Source organism: Ahaetulla prasina, chromosome 13 (genome assembly GCF_028640845.1).
Source record: "Ahaetulla prasina isolate Xishuangbanna chromosome 13, ASM2864084v1, whole genome shotgun sequence".
Classification (NCBI taxonomy): domain Eukaryota; kingdom Metazoa; phylum Chordata; class Lepidosauria; order Squamata; family Colubridae; genus Ahaetulla; species Ahaetulla prasina.
In genome coordinates this window covers 10,173,561-10,188,131 of record NC_080551.1, presented here as the reverse complement: position 1 = coordinate 10,188,131, position 14,571 = coordinate 10,173,561, and the positions used below count along the sequence as shown (strand labels likewise).

The following is a 14,571-nucleotide window of genomic DNA, read 5'->3' as shown; positions in this document are numbered from 1 at the left end:
TACTGCTATCATGTCCCCCCTAGTCCTTCTTTTCTATAAATTAGCCAGACGCAAATTGTCTTGGTTGCTCTTCTTTGCCCTTTTCCCAAAGTCTCAACATCTTTTTTTTTTTTTTAATGTGGTGACCAAAACTGGAGGCAGTAGGTGAAAAGATATCAGAGGACCCCCCCATCGCTTTCCACAGCAGCAACTTGAGCGTTTTAATGATTGAAAATAAGATGAGAATTAAATAAAGGGCTGCAGGAATTTATGGAACAGTTAAAACAGGGGTCTCCAGCCTTGGCAACTTTAAGCCTGGTGGACTTCAACTCCCAGAATTCCCCAGCCAGCTTTGAATCCTGGGAATTGAAGTCCTCCAGGCTTAAAAGTTGCCAAGGTTGGAGACCCAAGTTAAAAGAAGGAGGGGAGATGACGGGATTCTTCTTCTCTCTTACGAAGTTGGAAGACTAGGTGGCTCGGTGGCTAAGACACTTTGTTCGTCGATCAGAAAGGTTGGCTGGTTCGAATCCCTACCTGCGTGAGCAGGGGGCTGGACTAGATGACCTCCAAGGTCCCTTCCAACTCTATCACTGTTTCTTAAGTCTTCTATCCTCTTTAAGTATTTCTCTCTTTTTTTTCTTTCCTTCGCACTTTTGTCTTTTTCCTTTCTGTATTAGATTTGGGTTGTTTTCTTTTGTTTTGGCCTCCTTTGGGGTTTGTTTGTTTGTTCTGATTTCTCATTTCTGATTTATCAATCTTCTCATCGTTTCCATCACCAATCTCTTTCCACTTATGACTGTATGACTGTAACTTTGTTGCTGGCAATCCTTATGATTTATATTGATATATTGACCATCATTTGTGTTGTAAATGTTGTACCTTGATGAAGGTATCTTTTCTTTTATGTACACTGAGAGCATATGCACCAAGATAAATTCCTTGTGTGTCCAATCACACTTGGCCAATAAAAAACTCTATTCTATTCTATTCTATTCTATTCTATTCTATTCTATTCTATTCTATTCTATTCTATTCTATTATAATTGCTACCAACCTGCCTTCCATTGAGGACCTGTATACTGCACGAATCAAGAAGAGGGCCGTGAAAATATTTACAGACCCCTCGCATCCTGGACATAAACTGTTTCAACCCCTACCCTCAAAACGACGCTATAGAGCACTGCACACCAGAACAACTAGACACAAGAACAGTTTTCCCCCAAAGGCCATCACTCTGCTAAACAAATAATTCCAGCAACACTGTCAAACTATTTACTGAATCTGCACTACTATTAATCTTCTCATCGTTCCCATCACCAATCTCTTTCCATTTATGACTGTATGATTATAACTTGTTGCTGGCAATTCTTATGATTTATATTGATATATTGATCATCAATTGTGTTGTAAATGTTGTACCTTGATGAACGTATCTTTTCTTTTATGTACACTGAGAGCATATGCACCAAGATAAATTCCTTGTGTGTCCAATCATACTTGGCCAATAAAAAACTCTATTCTATTCTATTCTAATTTTGTTTTTGACCTGTGGAAACGAAAGCTACGGAGGCGCTCGCCCTTTAAATGCAAGGCGCCTGCTGCTCCCGCCCCGGCAAACTCCTTTCTTAACGCCCTGCCCTCACCCGTGCCCGTTCCGCCGCCCACTCCCTGCGTGGGACTGGCTGGTATGCGGCCCCGGCCTCGCCTTCCTGTCTTATGGCAGCCCATCGGGCAGAAAGCAAGCCAGGAGTTTTGACCGGTTGAAGCCAGCTCGAGCGGGGCAAGCAGGAAGGGAAGGGAAGGAAGGAAAGGGGGCTGCCGGAATCCAGGTCAGCAAAGAAAGAGGGAAGGAGCTTGGACTGGTGGGGAGGAAGAGGAGGAGGAGGAGGAGGAGGAAGGGGAAAAGTCATATGGGGGGTCCCCATCTGCGAGGAGGTGGAGATTGGTCTTGGGGGGGCTTGGATTGGTCTGCCCTGGGGAGGGGGGCTTTGCCAGGAGGGAAGAGCCACAACATTTAGGGAAGCGGAAGGGAGAATTTTGGGGATCATCTCGAGGGGTCTTCATATTGTTCCGAGCGGCTTTTCTCGGTCTTAGTCATTCTGAGAGGTCGGGAACTCCAACTCCCAGAGTTCCCAGCCAGCATGCTTTGGGACAGGATTGTTAGTTTTGTTTGTTTGTTTGTTCGTTTGTTTTTGCAAACTCGGGCAACCTTCAGACGTGCAACTGCTAAGAATTCCCCAACTGGGATGCTGGAAACTCTTTTCACTACTTAACTAGTTTGGAATTCACAAACTTCCCCATCTTTTGGAAAGGTAAAAGAGGGAATTTGGGGGGTGGGAGCGGGGGGCGGGAAGCAGCTCTTGGATTCTACTTTGGAGAGCACGGAAGGGATCTCTGGAAAGGGTTTATTTTATTCTATTTATTTGTCAATCATATATAAGATAAGAGGTAAAAGCATAAACATAATTTGGATACATGAAAGGAGTAAGTAAAAAAGGCATATTAGGACAGGGATGGTAGGCACGTGGGGGCACTTACGCACGCCCCTTAGGTTTAGGGAAGAATTTAGGAAGAAAGGTCTGGAAAGCTGTTGTTGTGGTGGTGGTGGTGGTGTGTGTGTGTGTGTGTGTGTGTGTGTTTTAACAAAACAGACTTTGCTGTGTTAGGAAAATGCCGGGGCCCCCCATGTGTGTTGCCTCTCCTACAGACCAGGGGGTCTCCAACCTTGGCAACCTTAAACCTGGAGGATTTCAACTCCTAGAATTCCCCAGCCAGCTTTGAGTTCTGGGAATTGAAGTCCTCCAGGCTTAAAGTTGCCAAGGTTGGAGACCCCAGTTAAAGAAGGAGGGGAAGCTTTGCTGGCTGGGGAATTCTGGGAGTTGAAGTCCTCCAGGCTTAAAGTTGCCAAGGTTGGAGACCCCTGCTACAGACAATATTCCTAAAGTCAATTTTATATTATTCTTTCCAACACACGCCAATACTATGTGAAGAATCTGCAATAATGCAGCCACCGATTCTGCCATGCCCAATATTTTCATCCTACTCATGCGGGCGATTTAATGCTAGGATATTTCCATTCATGTTGGATTAGATCAGAGATAGGCGCAATTCTGTCAACTCGTATGATCTGTGGACTTCAGCTCTGAGCATAGCTGGCTCAGGAATTCTGGGAGTTGAAGTCCACAGGTCATAAAGTTGTCCACCCCTGGACTAGATGGAGTTTAACTAGGAAGGCTTAGTAGTAAGAATAGCCCCACCAAGGCACCAAATCTTTTACTCAAAGTGTTTCTACTTGCTGGTTATCCATTGATTCATAAAGAAAGATTAGCAGAATGAAGCTCAGTAATGAGGACAATGAGATCACAAGTTGCTAAGGAAGAGGCACTTTTCGGATTTCTGATGTCTTAAAGAAGGGCTATACACATCACAAATCCAGAAAGTGACTTGGATAACTTTTCTTTTTTAAAAAAATAAAAAATATTATGACACAATATGACAAACACATAACATACAACGTATAAATATAACCTATTTTTTAAACAGTGTTTCTTAGTGGTCTTTCCGTTTTGTACCTTTGCCCCCATATCTCTTTTGCTGTTTTATTTTCTTCATTGTCCCTTTTTCTTTATTTACATTGTCTTTTCTAACAGTAATAGCCTTACTTTTATATATTTCTATATATTCGTTTTATACATGTTTCTCCCCTATATATTTTGATCTTTGTTTCTAGTCTCAAGCCATTTGTTCCAAATTTGTTCCAAATTATGTAATAATCTGTCTCTTCTTTTTCTTTAATTTCTTTTGTTAACTTATCCATCTCGGCACATTCTAAAACTTTTCTTATCACTTTTTCATCTGTGGGTGTCCTTTTCTATATAGGATTTATCAAAGAGGTTTGTTAAAGCTTTGGAGAATTTAGTACCAAGTACCAAAAAATGGAACGAAAGATACTATTGGAAGGAATCAAAGATCAAAATTCTTGAAATTAAAAGAAAGGAAGATAAAGTTGGTTGGTTGAACCAAACTATTTGTTTGATTTGCCCTTAAAATAGATAAGTTGAGATGCCTGGTAACCTTTAATGGACTTTTATCGAACAATGAAGACTTTAATTATTTATTTATAGATAAGAGAGGCGATAAGGGGGAAAAAAAATTTGTTGGATTTTGAGAGAAGATGATAAGCTATGAACATTGTTTATACTTGATAAACAATGATACCTGATTTCAGTATCTTCAAATACATAGTTCAGTATTAACAAAAACTGCAGATTAAAAAGGAGTACAGGAGTACAGAGAAATTGGCTGAATTTGGGGATTTTATGATGCATACCTCGATATAACTTGAGGGCCATTATAAACTGTCCATGAAGTATGACACAGAATTATCAACAGAGCATATATTGTATGACTAAATGGATATCGAATGCTTTAATGGAGATACAAAAGTGGGAATTTCAGTGGAAGTATACTGAATTCACAATGAACATTTGGAGGGGGGGAAAATTGTCATTGGTGTATTACTTAATTGTTAAGGCTGCCTAAGGCATTCATGGAGTTGAGTTTTAAGATTATCTTAAAAGTCACCAAGGATTGAGAAAACTGAATATGACACTGCCTTTGAAGGCTCAGCAAAAGCTGTCTAATATGCATGGCTACAATGTATTTGTGTATATACATACATACATACACACACACACACATACACACACACATATATACACATACACACATATACGTAATACATATATACATACTTATATACATATTTGTACATATATATATACACACACACACACACATATAATAAACTAAAAGCCTATTTTTCCAACAAAGTGCGAATTTTTCTCCATTCTTGGTAATCCAAGATTGTCTTGAAGTTCATCTTGAAGTTCTACAGAGGAATTATTGAGTCTGTCATCTGCACTTCTGTAACTGTCTGATTTGGTTCTGCAACGCAACAAGACAGACACAGACTTCAACGGATAATTAGAACTGCAGAAAAAACAATTACTACCAGCCTGCCTTCCATTGAGGACCTGCATACTGCACGAGTGAAAAAGAGGGCTGTGAAAATATTTACAGACTCCTCACATCCTGGACATAAACTGTTTCAATTCCTACCCTCAAAATGACATTATAGAGCACTGCACACCAGAAAAACTAGACACAAGAACAGTTTTTCCCCGAACGCCATCACTCTGCTAAACAAATAATTCCCTCTGCATACTGTTAATCTTCTCATCGTTCCCATCACCCATCTCCTTCCACTTATGACTGTATGACTGTAACCTTGTTGCTGGTATCCTTAAGATTTATATTGATAGTGACTGTTTCCCTATGACTGTCATTAAGTGTTGTACCTTATGATTCTTGACGAATGTATCTTTTCTTTTATGTACTCCGAGAGCGTACGCACCAAGACAAATTCCTTGTGTGTCCAATCATACTATTCTATTCTATTCTATTCTATTCTATTCTATTCTATTCTATTCTATTCTATTCTATTCTATTCTATCCTATCTCTCCACCTCTGGATGGTGCCAGATGAGCATATTCCCAGCCATGATACCTAAGGGATGAGGGTAATAAGACCAAAAGCATTGATAAGGAAAATATGCCATGGGATGTGAACATTAAAAATGAAAAAGCAACTTGTTTCTTTAGAACGGGGAACTTTATCTCATGGCGTAGCATGTCAGCATGAATGATCTACCTTCTTTCTGAGTTGTTGCCTCAAGGCTCGCCTTGCACTGGCTCAACTTCTGTCCATAAATAATCAGGCTCACTTGATGAATAATACTTTCCTTTTGGCCTTGCAGAGGTTGCTGTACAACATGAGGCTGAATGAAAAGCTGATCAGGCCCTTCCAAGCTCCTGCCACAGTCCGAAACTTCTCAGGTAGTCAAGTGTTTTTGTTCCAAAGCAGCAGACAATCCGATTCGGAGGACTCATCAGAGGAAGAGTTCAACGCCACGGAATTACGCGCAAGGGGGAAAGACCCCCAACCCTCCAGCTCTTCCCAGAGTAGAGTTGGGGACGTGCAGCTTCTAGAACGGGTCGTTAAAAAAGACGACAACCTCAACAAGTTGGCTCTGCAGTACGGGTGCAAAGTAAGTACCGGCTTCTCTGGAGGAAAAGCCAATGGCTTTTGTTTCTACCAACTTCGATTGATAGGCGTTTTATTCCAAGCCAAAGTTGTTTACAAAATTAATTCCCAGTTCAGGATTTTCAAAGGCTAGGAAGGGCAATCTGGTTTTTCCGGTTGAGAGGTTGGCAAATTCGCCTGCTCCCTAATGCCACCTTTGACACATCAGGGTGAATTAGGAGCTTCCATGCTTGCATTTGGTCCTTTAATGATTAAGCTAGTCATTAGATTATTTTAGCTGATTGAAGAATATTGTGCAACTTGAAAAACAAGGCTGGCTTTATTTATTTTATTTCTATGGCGCCTTTATTATTTTGAGAGATAACTCAAGACAGTTGACACCCCTAATGTGCCTTTCTTCTCCTTCTTTCTCCGTGGGGACTCTTTGAAGTGAATGGGACTGAGATTAAACTGGGGATTTAATTTGATCTCAGCATGAAAGAAGCTCCCTTAAAAGAACTTGAACCGTGGGCTGGGCTGCTTCACAGTTAATGGGTCTCTATGGATTTTGCATAGATTTTCTCCCCCAGAGATTGATTTGGACCTGAAAGTTGTGTTGTACTATTTAATTTTTATCAATGATTATAGAAAGCTTTCTTTTAGGTAATAGTTTGTATGATTTGTTTGGGGAGTTTTATGCAACGTATCATTTGTTCATGAAGTAAATTGTCTTAAGGAAAGAAAGAAAAAAAAAAAAGAGAATTAACCTTTGGTAGGGAGCTCTGTTCCTGATTCTGGATCCTAACAATGTGTGACTTTAGCCTCCTTGTTAGACTCACAAAGTTCTGATTAGGCAATATTATTGACTCCCTCAACTGGGAGAATTCAGATGCAAGGGGACCAGATTTCATGTTGGTAGAAACAGTATAAGGCGTAACACTCAAAAGACAGGAAAGTAAGAGAATTGGACAAGCCTGTGCTGTACTGTTCTATTCTGTATTCTAACTGCATTCAACTAAGATCTGGTCAAAATTGTTTTGCATGTATGTAACTAAATATTTCAACAAATGAGGAAGGTTGGTGCAAGAACTCATTCTTAATCTTTGGCTCCACAAGAGGAGTGTCTAAGACCGTACTTGAGCTTTACACTAAACTAGTGCAAGACAATCTACATGTAATTACTGGAGCATATCACCCGAATTAGTTGTTGTTAGTTGCGAAGTCGTGTTCGACCCATCGTGACCCCCATGGACAACTTTCCTCCAGGCCTTCCTGTCCTCTACCATCCTCTGGAGTCCATTTAAGCTCACGCCGACTGCTTCAGTGACTCCATCCAGCCACCTCGTTCTCTGCTGTCCCATTCTTCTTTTGCCCTCAATCTTTCCCAGGATTAGGCTCTTCTCCAGTGAGTCCTTCCTTTTCAGTAGGTGGCCAAAGTCTGGCCTTCTAAAGAGCAGTCAGAGTTGATCTCCTCTAGGACTGATTTGTTTGTTCGCCCTGCAGTCCATGGGACTCGCAGGAGTCTTCTCCAGCACCAGAGTTCAAAGGCCTCAATTCTTTGGCGCTTAGCCTTTCTTATGGTCCAACTTTCACAGCCATACATTGCAACTGGGAAAACCATAGACTTGTCTATACGCACTTTTGTTGGCAGGGTGCTGTCTCTGCTTTTTAACATGCTGTCTAGATTTGCCATAGCTTTCCTCCCCAGGAGCAAACGTCTTTTAATTTCTTGGCTGCAGTCCCCATGTGCGGTGATCTTGGAGCCCAGGAAAATAAAATCTGGCACTACCTCCATTTTTTCTCCGTCTATTTTCCAGGAATTGAGAGGGCTGGATGTCATGATCTTAGTTTTCTTAATGTTGAGTTTTAAGCCAGCTTTTGCACTCTCCTTCTTCACCCGCATCAAGAGGCTCTTTAGTTCCTCTTCACTTTCTGCCATTAGAGTTAGTAGTGAATTAGTAGTGAAAACTAATTAGTAGTGAAACCAAACATCTTTGTAAAAAAAATATGTTCCAAAGTTAAGATTAAGCCTGATTTGTCCAGAGTAACACCCCAAAATGCTTTCTTTCTTCCATGCCATAAGAGAGATGTTTCCATAATACTTTTTGCAACCAGTGTGATTATTTAACTGGCAGGAGTTAGGAATTACCAGTTTTGAACTGGAGTTGTGCTGAATTTTGTCTGGTTGGGAAGAGAGGGGTGCTGAATCCTAGAATTGCATGTTGTTGTTCTCAGTAGCATTAAAGAAGCTTGTTGAAAAAGGACGGAGAATAATAGAGCTAATTCACAAACAAGTTTCCTAAAGTGCAACAGAATCCTAGGATTATCTCTGGGTTTAGCTGGCAACAGCTGCTAGTACAAGATTAACAAAATGTAACCCTTGACTTACATGAAAGGAAGTTGTTAGCGTGTCATGAAACGTTAATTCCTTTGCAATAATTAGATGGCATGCTTAACCCAACCACCTCTTTTTCAACCTTTGGTTATGACTCACTAAATTCTGAAGAACTGTCCAATTCTAACGGGCAGTTCTAAGGTGTTGCAAGCTAAATTTATACAGGAACACAGAGATACATACTTCAGAATCCTAGAAACCTTCAATAATCAGAACTGAACCTCTTTGGATTTTCAGAAACCAACTGGGTCTTGCGGTGAGTTATCTAAATCAGGGGTCTCCAACCTTGGCAACTTTAAGACTTGTGGGCTTTAACTCCCAGAATTCCTCCGCCAGCAAAGCTTTGCTGGCTGAGGAATTCTGGGAGTTGAAGCCCACAAGTCTTAAAGTTGCCAAGGTTGGAGACCCCTGATCTAAATGATATGTTTTTAAAAAATGATAGCCAAGAAATGGTGAAGAAGAAAAGGATCCAGGAGACAAAGTGTGGTACACAGAAGAAGGTTCCGATAGCGGTTAATTCTGGTTGGTTTTCCATTTGGAACCTTATCCCTGTTGAACTATTTTAAAAGATACATCTGTAAGAACAGATAAGGAATAATCCTAGAACACAACTGAATAGAAAGCTTACCGCTGGATTTGAGTTCTGTTTTGTCATTGTCATATGGAAGCAAAGGCGGTCAGGTTGGATCGTTTTTTTCTGCCAAGAACCACATTCCCATGAGCGGATTGTTAGGAGGAGGTATCTTAATATGCCAGTAGACCAAAAGGAGGAAGGGGTACATTAACTCTACCCCTTATTTATTCTGGTGTCATTTTTTATAATAATTGTCATTCTTTTTTCTGGCCCTTTCTGTACCATCCCTATCAAACTGCAGGGAAGGAATTGAGCTAATTTTGGAGCAAAGGCTTTTGAACCGAACGGGAAGTTGCAAACTTCCACCTGTTCTAGAGAAAAAATGGTACTCATTCAAAATGTTGACATTGCATTGCCCTGTCTAGGTTCATATTCTCCCGTCTAGCATCTCTTTCTGGTTGGCCATGCTCCAAGTCCCTTCTCTGGACCAATGTCCTCTGGTATGACCTACAGTCAGGTGAAAAAGAAAGTACACGCTCTTTGAATTCTATGGGTTTTATATATCAGGACATAAAGATAAAGGCCCCCCTCGAACACATGTGCTAGTCATTCCCGACTCTAGGGGGGCAATGCTCATCTCCGTTTCAAAGCCAAAGAGCCAGCGCTGTCCGAAGACATCTCCATGGTCATTTGGCCAGCATGAGTAAATGCCAAAGGCACACGGAACGCTGTTCCCTTCCCACCAAAGTTGGTCCCTATTTTTCTACTTGCATTTTTTACCTGCTTTCAAACTGCTAGGTTGGCAGAAGCTGGGACAAGTAATGGGAGCTCATTCCGTTACACAGCACTAGGGACTCGAACCGCTGAACTGCCGACCTTTTAATCAACAAACTCAGTGTATTAGCCACTGAGCCACTGCGTCTTTATCTATCAGGACATACTGGTAGTAAAAAAATCATCTGGTCTTTAGCAGTTCTTAAAAAGTAGATAAATACATTCTCAGATGAACCACCACCTATGGCATATTTACACCATGTCGTCGTTTATTTTACAAGAATAAATGTTCACATGGCTGTAGGAAGCCTACCTCTTTTTTTTTAATAGCAGCTGAAGATTGGATTATATGTCTTTTTTTATTATTTCTGTTGGTTGTTTTAATGTCCTGGCAGCTGCCACTTGGAAAGAGTGGGGGTGGTGAGCCTATAAATTAGGTAAATATGTTTTCCTTTATGAACCAAAGGTGGTTGTTTTTCCAAGAAGCAACTGAGCTTCCTTGTTTTTCTTTGAAGATGTTTTGCTTCTCATCCAAGGAGCTTCTTCAGCTCTGACTGGATGGTAGGGTATGGAAGGATTTATATTCCTTGCAGACAGCTGGTCCTTTGTATCCTTTCAGACGGTCTTTGAGGTCACTTGGAGGTTTGACAATTTGCATTGCTCAGGTGACCCTGAGGACATGGACAAATCTCCAAGTGGCCTCAGTGACTCTCTAAAAATAATGCAAATGACCAGCTTTTTTTATTATTTCTGTTGGTTGTTTTAATGTCCTGGCAGCTGCCACTTGGAAAGAGTGGGGGTAAGGAGTGTAAATCCTTCCATTCCCCACCATCTAGAGATGATGAAGCTTCTTGGGCGAGAAGTGAAACGTCTTCTAAGGAAAAACAAGGAAGTCCAGTTGCCTCCTGAAAAAGCTCCTTTGGAGCAACCATGACCTGGCTGACTGAGGCTCTCCCTTGACGTTTCTCTTTACCATATTTTCCAGGTTGAAGATATCAAGAGGGTTAATAATTTTATCCAAGAACAAGACTTCTACGCCCTGAAATCCATCAAGATTCCGGTCAAGGTTAATGGACTACTGACGGAGACCAGCGATGATTTGCTACCCCTTCAGACTCCTGGTCTGCTACTGGAACACTCTGTATCCATAGATCCAGAAAACAGGAGCGGCGACCGTGCACAAATTGACCAATATTTCAGAGGGATTGACCAAAACATTGAAACAGTGACACAGATAGAAATCCCTTCTTGCACAGATCCTTTCGTCGAACCTTCGAACTGGTCATCTCGGGAGCAGAAAGCAACCTGCACCGGAGCAGATTATGGGATCCAGTGGTGGAAAGCAGTCTTGCTTATGCTCCTGATAGGAATTGTTTTACCTGTTTTTTACATTGTCTATTTTAAGACCCAGCAAGTAGATGTGGTTCCTGGTACCTCCAACACGACAGACTCTGTTAAAATCTCAGTGAACGGTTCTTCGGTGGGAAGGCTAAACTATGCTGGGCAAGAAAGCAGCCCCACTGTCCATACTACTAAACAAGGTTTCATCCCATCAGGAGAGTGACATGATCTGGGCTGCTCCCCTTGCCCCAAAGGATCTGGAAGTAACAACAGATTCTGGGTCCCCCCCCCCACACACACACCAACCCCAAGTACAGTATTGATCAGTGGAGCATATCTTTGCTGTTTGTGGTTACTAATGAATTTTTGAGCGAAGACCAGGCAGGGGAACAACAGGGCAAAATGAGTCATGGAAGATAGTTAACCAATGGGGAGTCTGCTCCCACTGTGTAGGAAGGGCTGTTTTTTAATACCAAAAATGAGGACCGAATCCCAACCTGCTGCGACGTCCTACAAATGCCCAGGTTTTCTTCACTCTAGACCTCAGCTTCCAAAAAACCCATTTTTTTAAACTTTCCTCGGTCCCGTTTCCCTTTTTTACTGTTAAAACACATTTCTCCATAATTTTTTTTTCCCAGCAAACGCAGCTTGGGTGATATCCCTATTCCGTTTGCAGGATTTTGTGAGGCCTGAAATAAAGATGCGCCCAGATAATCCAGCAAAAGCGAGAACAATACATGTTTAACAAAACGATGAAAAGCCATGTTTGAGATCTGCAAATTAGGATTTGGGGGTTGGGGGGGGAGTGTTGTTTACATACCTAATTTTTCTTTTGCAAGTTGTGGATATATACCTAATATGAACTTTGTGGCCAAGGAAGCTACAGGTCTATTTTGACATTTATTGGCCTCAACTGGAGGTTTGTTTTTTTTTCTTCTGTTTTTAACGTGCACGTTTTAATGCTCATTTATGTTAAGTCTCTCATCAACCAGCATCTCACTTATAGATGAGTGGATGTGTATAACTGGCCAGAAAACTTTCTCTTAATTTTTTTCACTGGGATACAGGAAGTCCTTGACTTACAACAGTTTGTTTAGTGCAAGGGTCTGCAACCTTAAACACTCGGAGCCATTTGGACTCGTTTCCCACAGGAAAAAAAACACCGGGAGCCACAAAACCCTTCCTGTGCCTTACTTCTTCTTGAGCGGCCACAAAACTAGCATATGTAGTTGAATTAAATGTTCCGTTTTCTTCTGAAACTTTTCTTTTCTTGGATTTATCCATGGTTGGCCTACCGGGGGTTGAAAAGTTCAGTAAATCCATGCCGGTGGATGTCACACCTTGGTGATTGTAATGCATATTTTGAGTGACAGGGAGCCACAACTGAGGGGTAAAAGAGCCACATGTGGCTCCAGAGCTGCAGGCTGCTGATCCCTGGTTTAGTGACTGTTACAACAGCACTGAAAAAAAAGTAGTTTATGACCATTTTTCACGCTTGTGACTGTTCAAGTATTCCCATAGTAATGTGATCAAAATTAAAATGCTTGGTAATCAATTATTTGACTAAACCTGATTAGCTTCAGTAAAGACACAGCCAGTAAAGGGCTTATATGGATAACTTTTGTCTTGGGCCTTGGGCAATTGTTCTAAAATGCTAGTTTCCCTCCCTCTCTTTCATTGTTTGATTAGCGGTTAATCTAATCTCAGAATTAGATGAAATACGCAAGAGCAAAAAACCAGCAGTGGGATAATTGGACTTCCCTCATTGCTCTCTATAAAGTATTAATCATCAATAACATAACAGGGTGCCAAAGTTTATAATTCTGTGGTGCAGCAGATTCCTGATCTAGAACATTCCTGTTCATTGATGTTAATGCAATCCAGTTAACCAATCTTGACTAATGCAAGCAAATAGTGCTATGATCCCAAATCATGTACCATATCTTCCATTATGTTATCTTGTCAAAAGTAAGACATGAAATGTTTAATGGACTTAACTGCATTACTGAAATTCTTTTAACATGTATTGGGCCAGGAGAAAATTTTGTCGGAAATGGGAGCATCTTGAATATGGGGAAACAGAAAAGAGCTTGTCCCTCTTCACTCTTCCTATGCAAAACTGCCTTTTTTCCCCCACCTTGTCCTCCATTGCTGTAATTAAAAAATAAATAAAAAGTATTTCCCTCTTCTAAAACTCAAATACTGTAATTAAAAAGACCTAAGCAAACCCAATTTTTGGTTGAAGTAGTTTAAGAATCTTTGGAATATTTTTAATTGAGTATTTAAACTTATCTTTGAGCTATGACTGTATGTTTTGTTTATCTGTCAAAGTGTCCCTCTACTTGCTGCATGTTCGTTTGGGGATCCTAATAATTTCTGAGTGACAGGAACTCTTCTTTCTCTCTCAGGTTTTAGAAGCAATGAGAAACTGACATTGAGGCATTTACAGAGGGAAAAAAAAACATACTTATTTTAAATACCCCTAGCTATGTTTCAAGGGTAGAAGGAAACCAGACCAAAGAACATGGTTGCTGGACACCATCAAAGATGACATCAGCCAGAGCATAAAGGCAAAAGTTCCACTCGCACATATGTGCTAGTCGTTCCTGACTCTAGGGGGCGGTGCTCAGCTCCGTTTCAAAGCCGAAGAGCCAGCGCTGTCTGAAGATGTCTCCATGGACGTGTGGCCAGCGTGGCTCAATGCCAAAGGCACACGGAACACTCTTACCTTCCCACCAAAGGTGGTACCTATTTTCCTACTTGCATTTTTTATATGCTTTCGGACTACTAGGTTGGCAGAAGCTGGGACAAGTCACGGGAGCTCACCCTGTTCTGCAGCACTAGGGATTCAAACTGCTGAACTGCCGGCCTTTTGAACGACAAGCTCAGCATCTTAGCCACTGAGCCACCACATCCCTTAGCCAGAGCATAGAACAAATCAAAATAGTAGTACAAGATGGGAAGATGTGGAGAGTTTTGTTCTCTGAAAATGATCCTGCTTTTTCGACACATTTCAATCCAAAGGAATTGTTGTTTTCGGATGTCAACAGGACAGTTTAAATGAGGCCTTTCCAAATATTTGTTTTTCCTCATCAGCTGAACAAAGCAAGTGGCTTTGGTGGATATCTGAATCGGAGGCAGCTGCAAACAGCTCGCCTGAAGGCCCCTGGCTTACACTTATTATTCTAAGCCATGACTATCCAACCGTAGCTTGCTGAATAAACCACAATTTATCTTATGTAAGACGTCAAGCCAATTTCCAACAAGCCACATTACAATTTAGTGTGAACCCAGCTTATACCAGGATATGCCAGTTCAAGTATTATTTTTTTGGACTGAATATAGACAATTCATCTAAGGCAGCTGTAAATATTTTTTTTTTAAAAATTGACAAGGCATGTAACAAACACCTCCGACTTAATT

General features: G+C 41.1%; 1 protein-coding gene across 3 annotated transcripts; it reads left to right on the top strand.

Annotated features, from left to right (window-relative positions):
* Positions 1-1,639: 1,639 nt before the first annotated feature.
* Positions 1,640-13,380, top strand: LYSMD4 (LysM domain containing 4). 3 transcript variants are annotated; one of them, XM_058156843.1, is made up of 4 exons: positions 1,640-1,808; positions 2,195-2,291; positions 5,799-6,089; positions 10,793-13,380. In XM_058156843.1, exons 3-4 carry the CDS (start codon positions 5,814-5,816, stop codon positions 11,369-11,371), a joined length of 855 nt encoding a protein of 284 aa, XP_058012826.1. In that variant the 5' UTR covers positions 1,640-1,808; positions 2,195-2,291; positions 5,799-5,813; the 3' UTR covers positions 11,372-13,380. The 3 variants fall into 3 exon arrangements, with proteins under 3 accessions (XP_058012826.1, XP_058012825.1, XP_058012824.1); XM_058156842.1 differs by lacking the exon at positions 2,195-2,291; XM_058156841.1 differs by lacking the exon at positions 1,640-1,808 and having other exon boundaries at positions 1,921-2,291.
* Positions 13,381-14,571: the final 1,191 nt, after the last annotated feature.

Bases quoted from the DNA above. Each gene is read 5' to 3' on its own strand.
- LYSMD4 (XM_058156842.1), top strand. From the start codon at position 5,814: ATGAGGCTGAATGAAAAGCTGATCAGGCCCTTCCAAGCTCCTGCCACA. The intron at 6,090-10,792 runs GTAAGTACCGGC...CATATTTTCCAG, and splicing joins CTCTGCAGTACGGGTGCAAA to GTTGAAGATATCAAGAGGGT.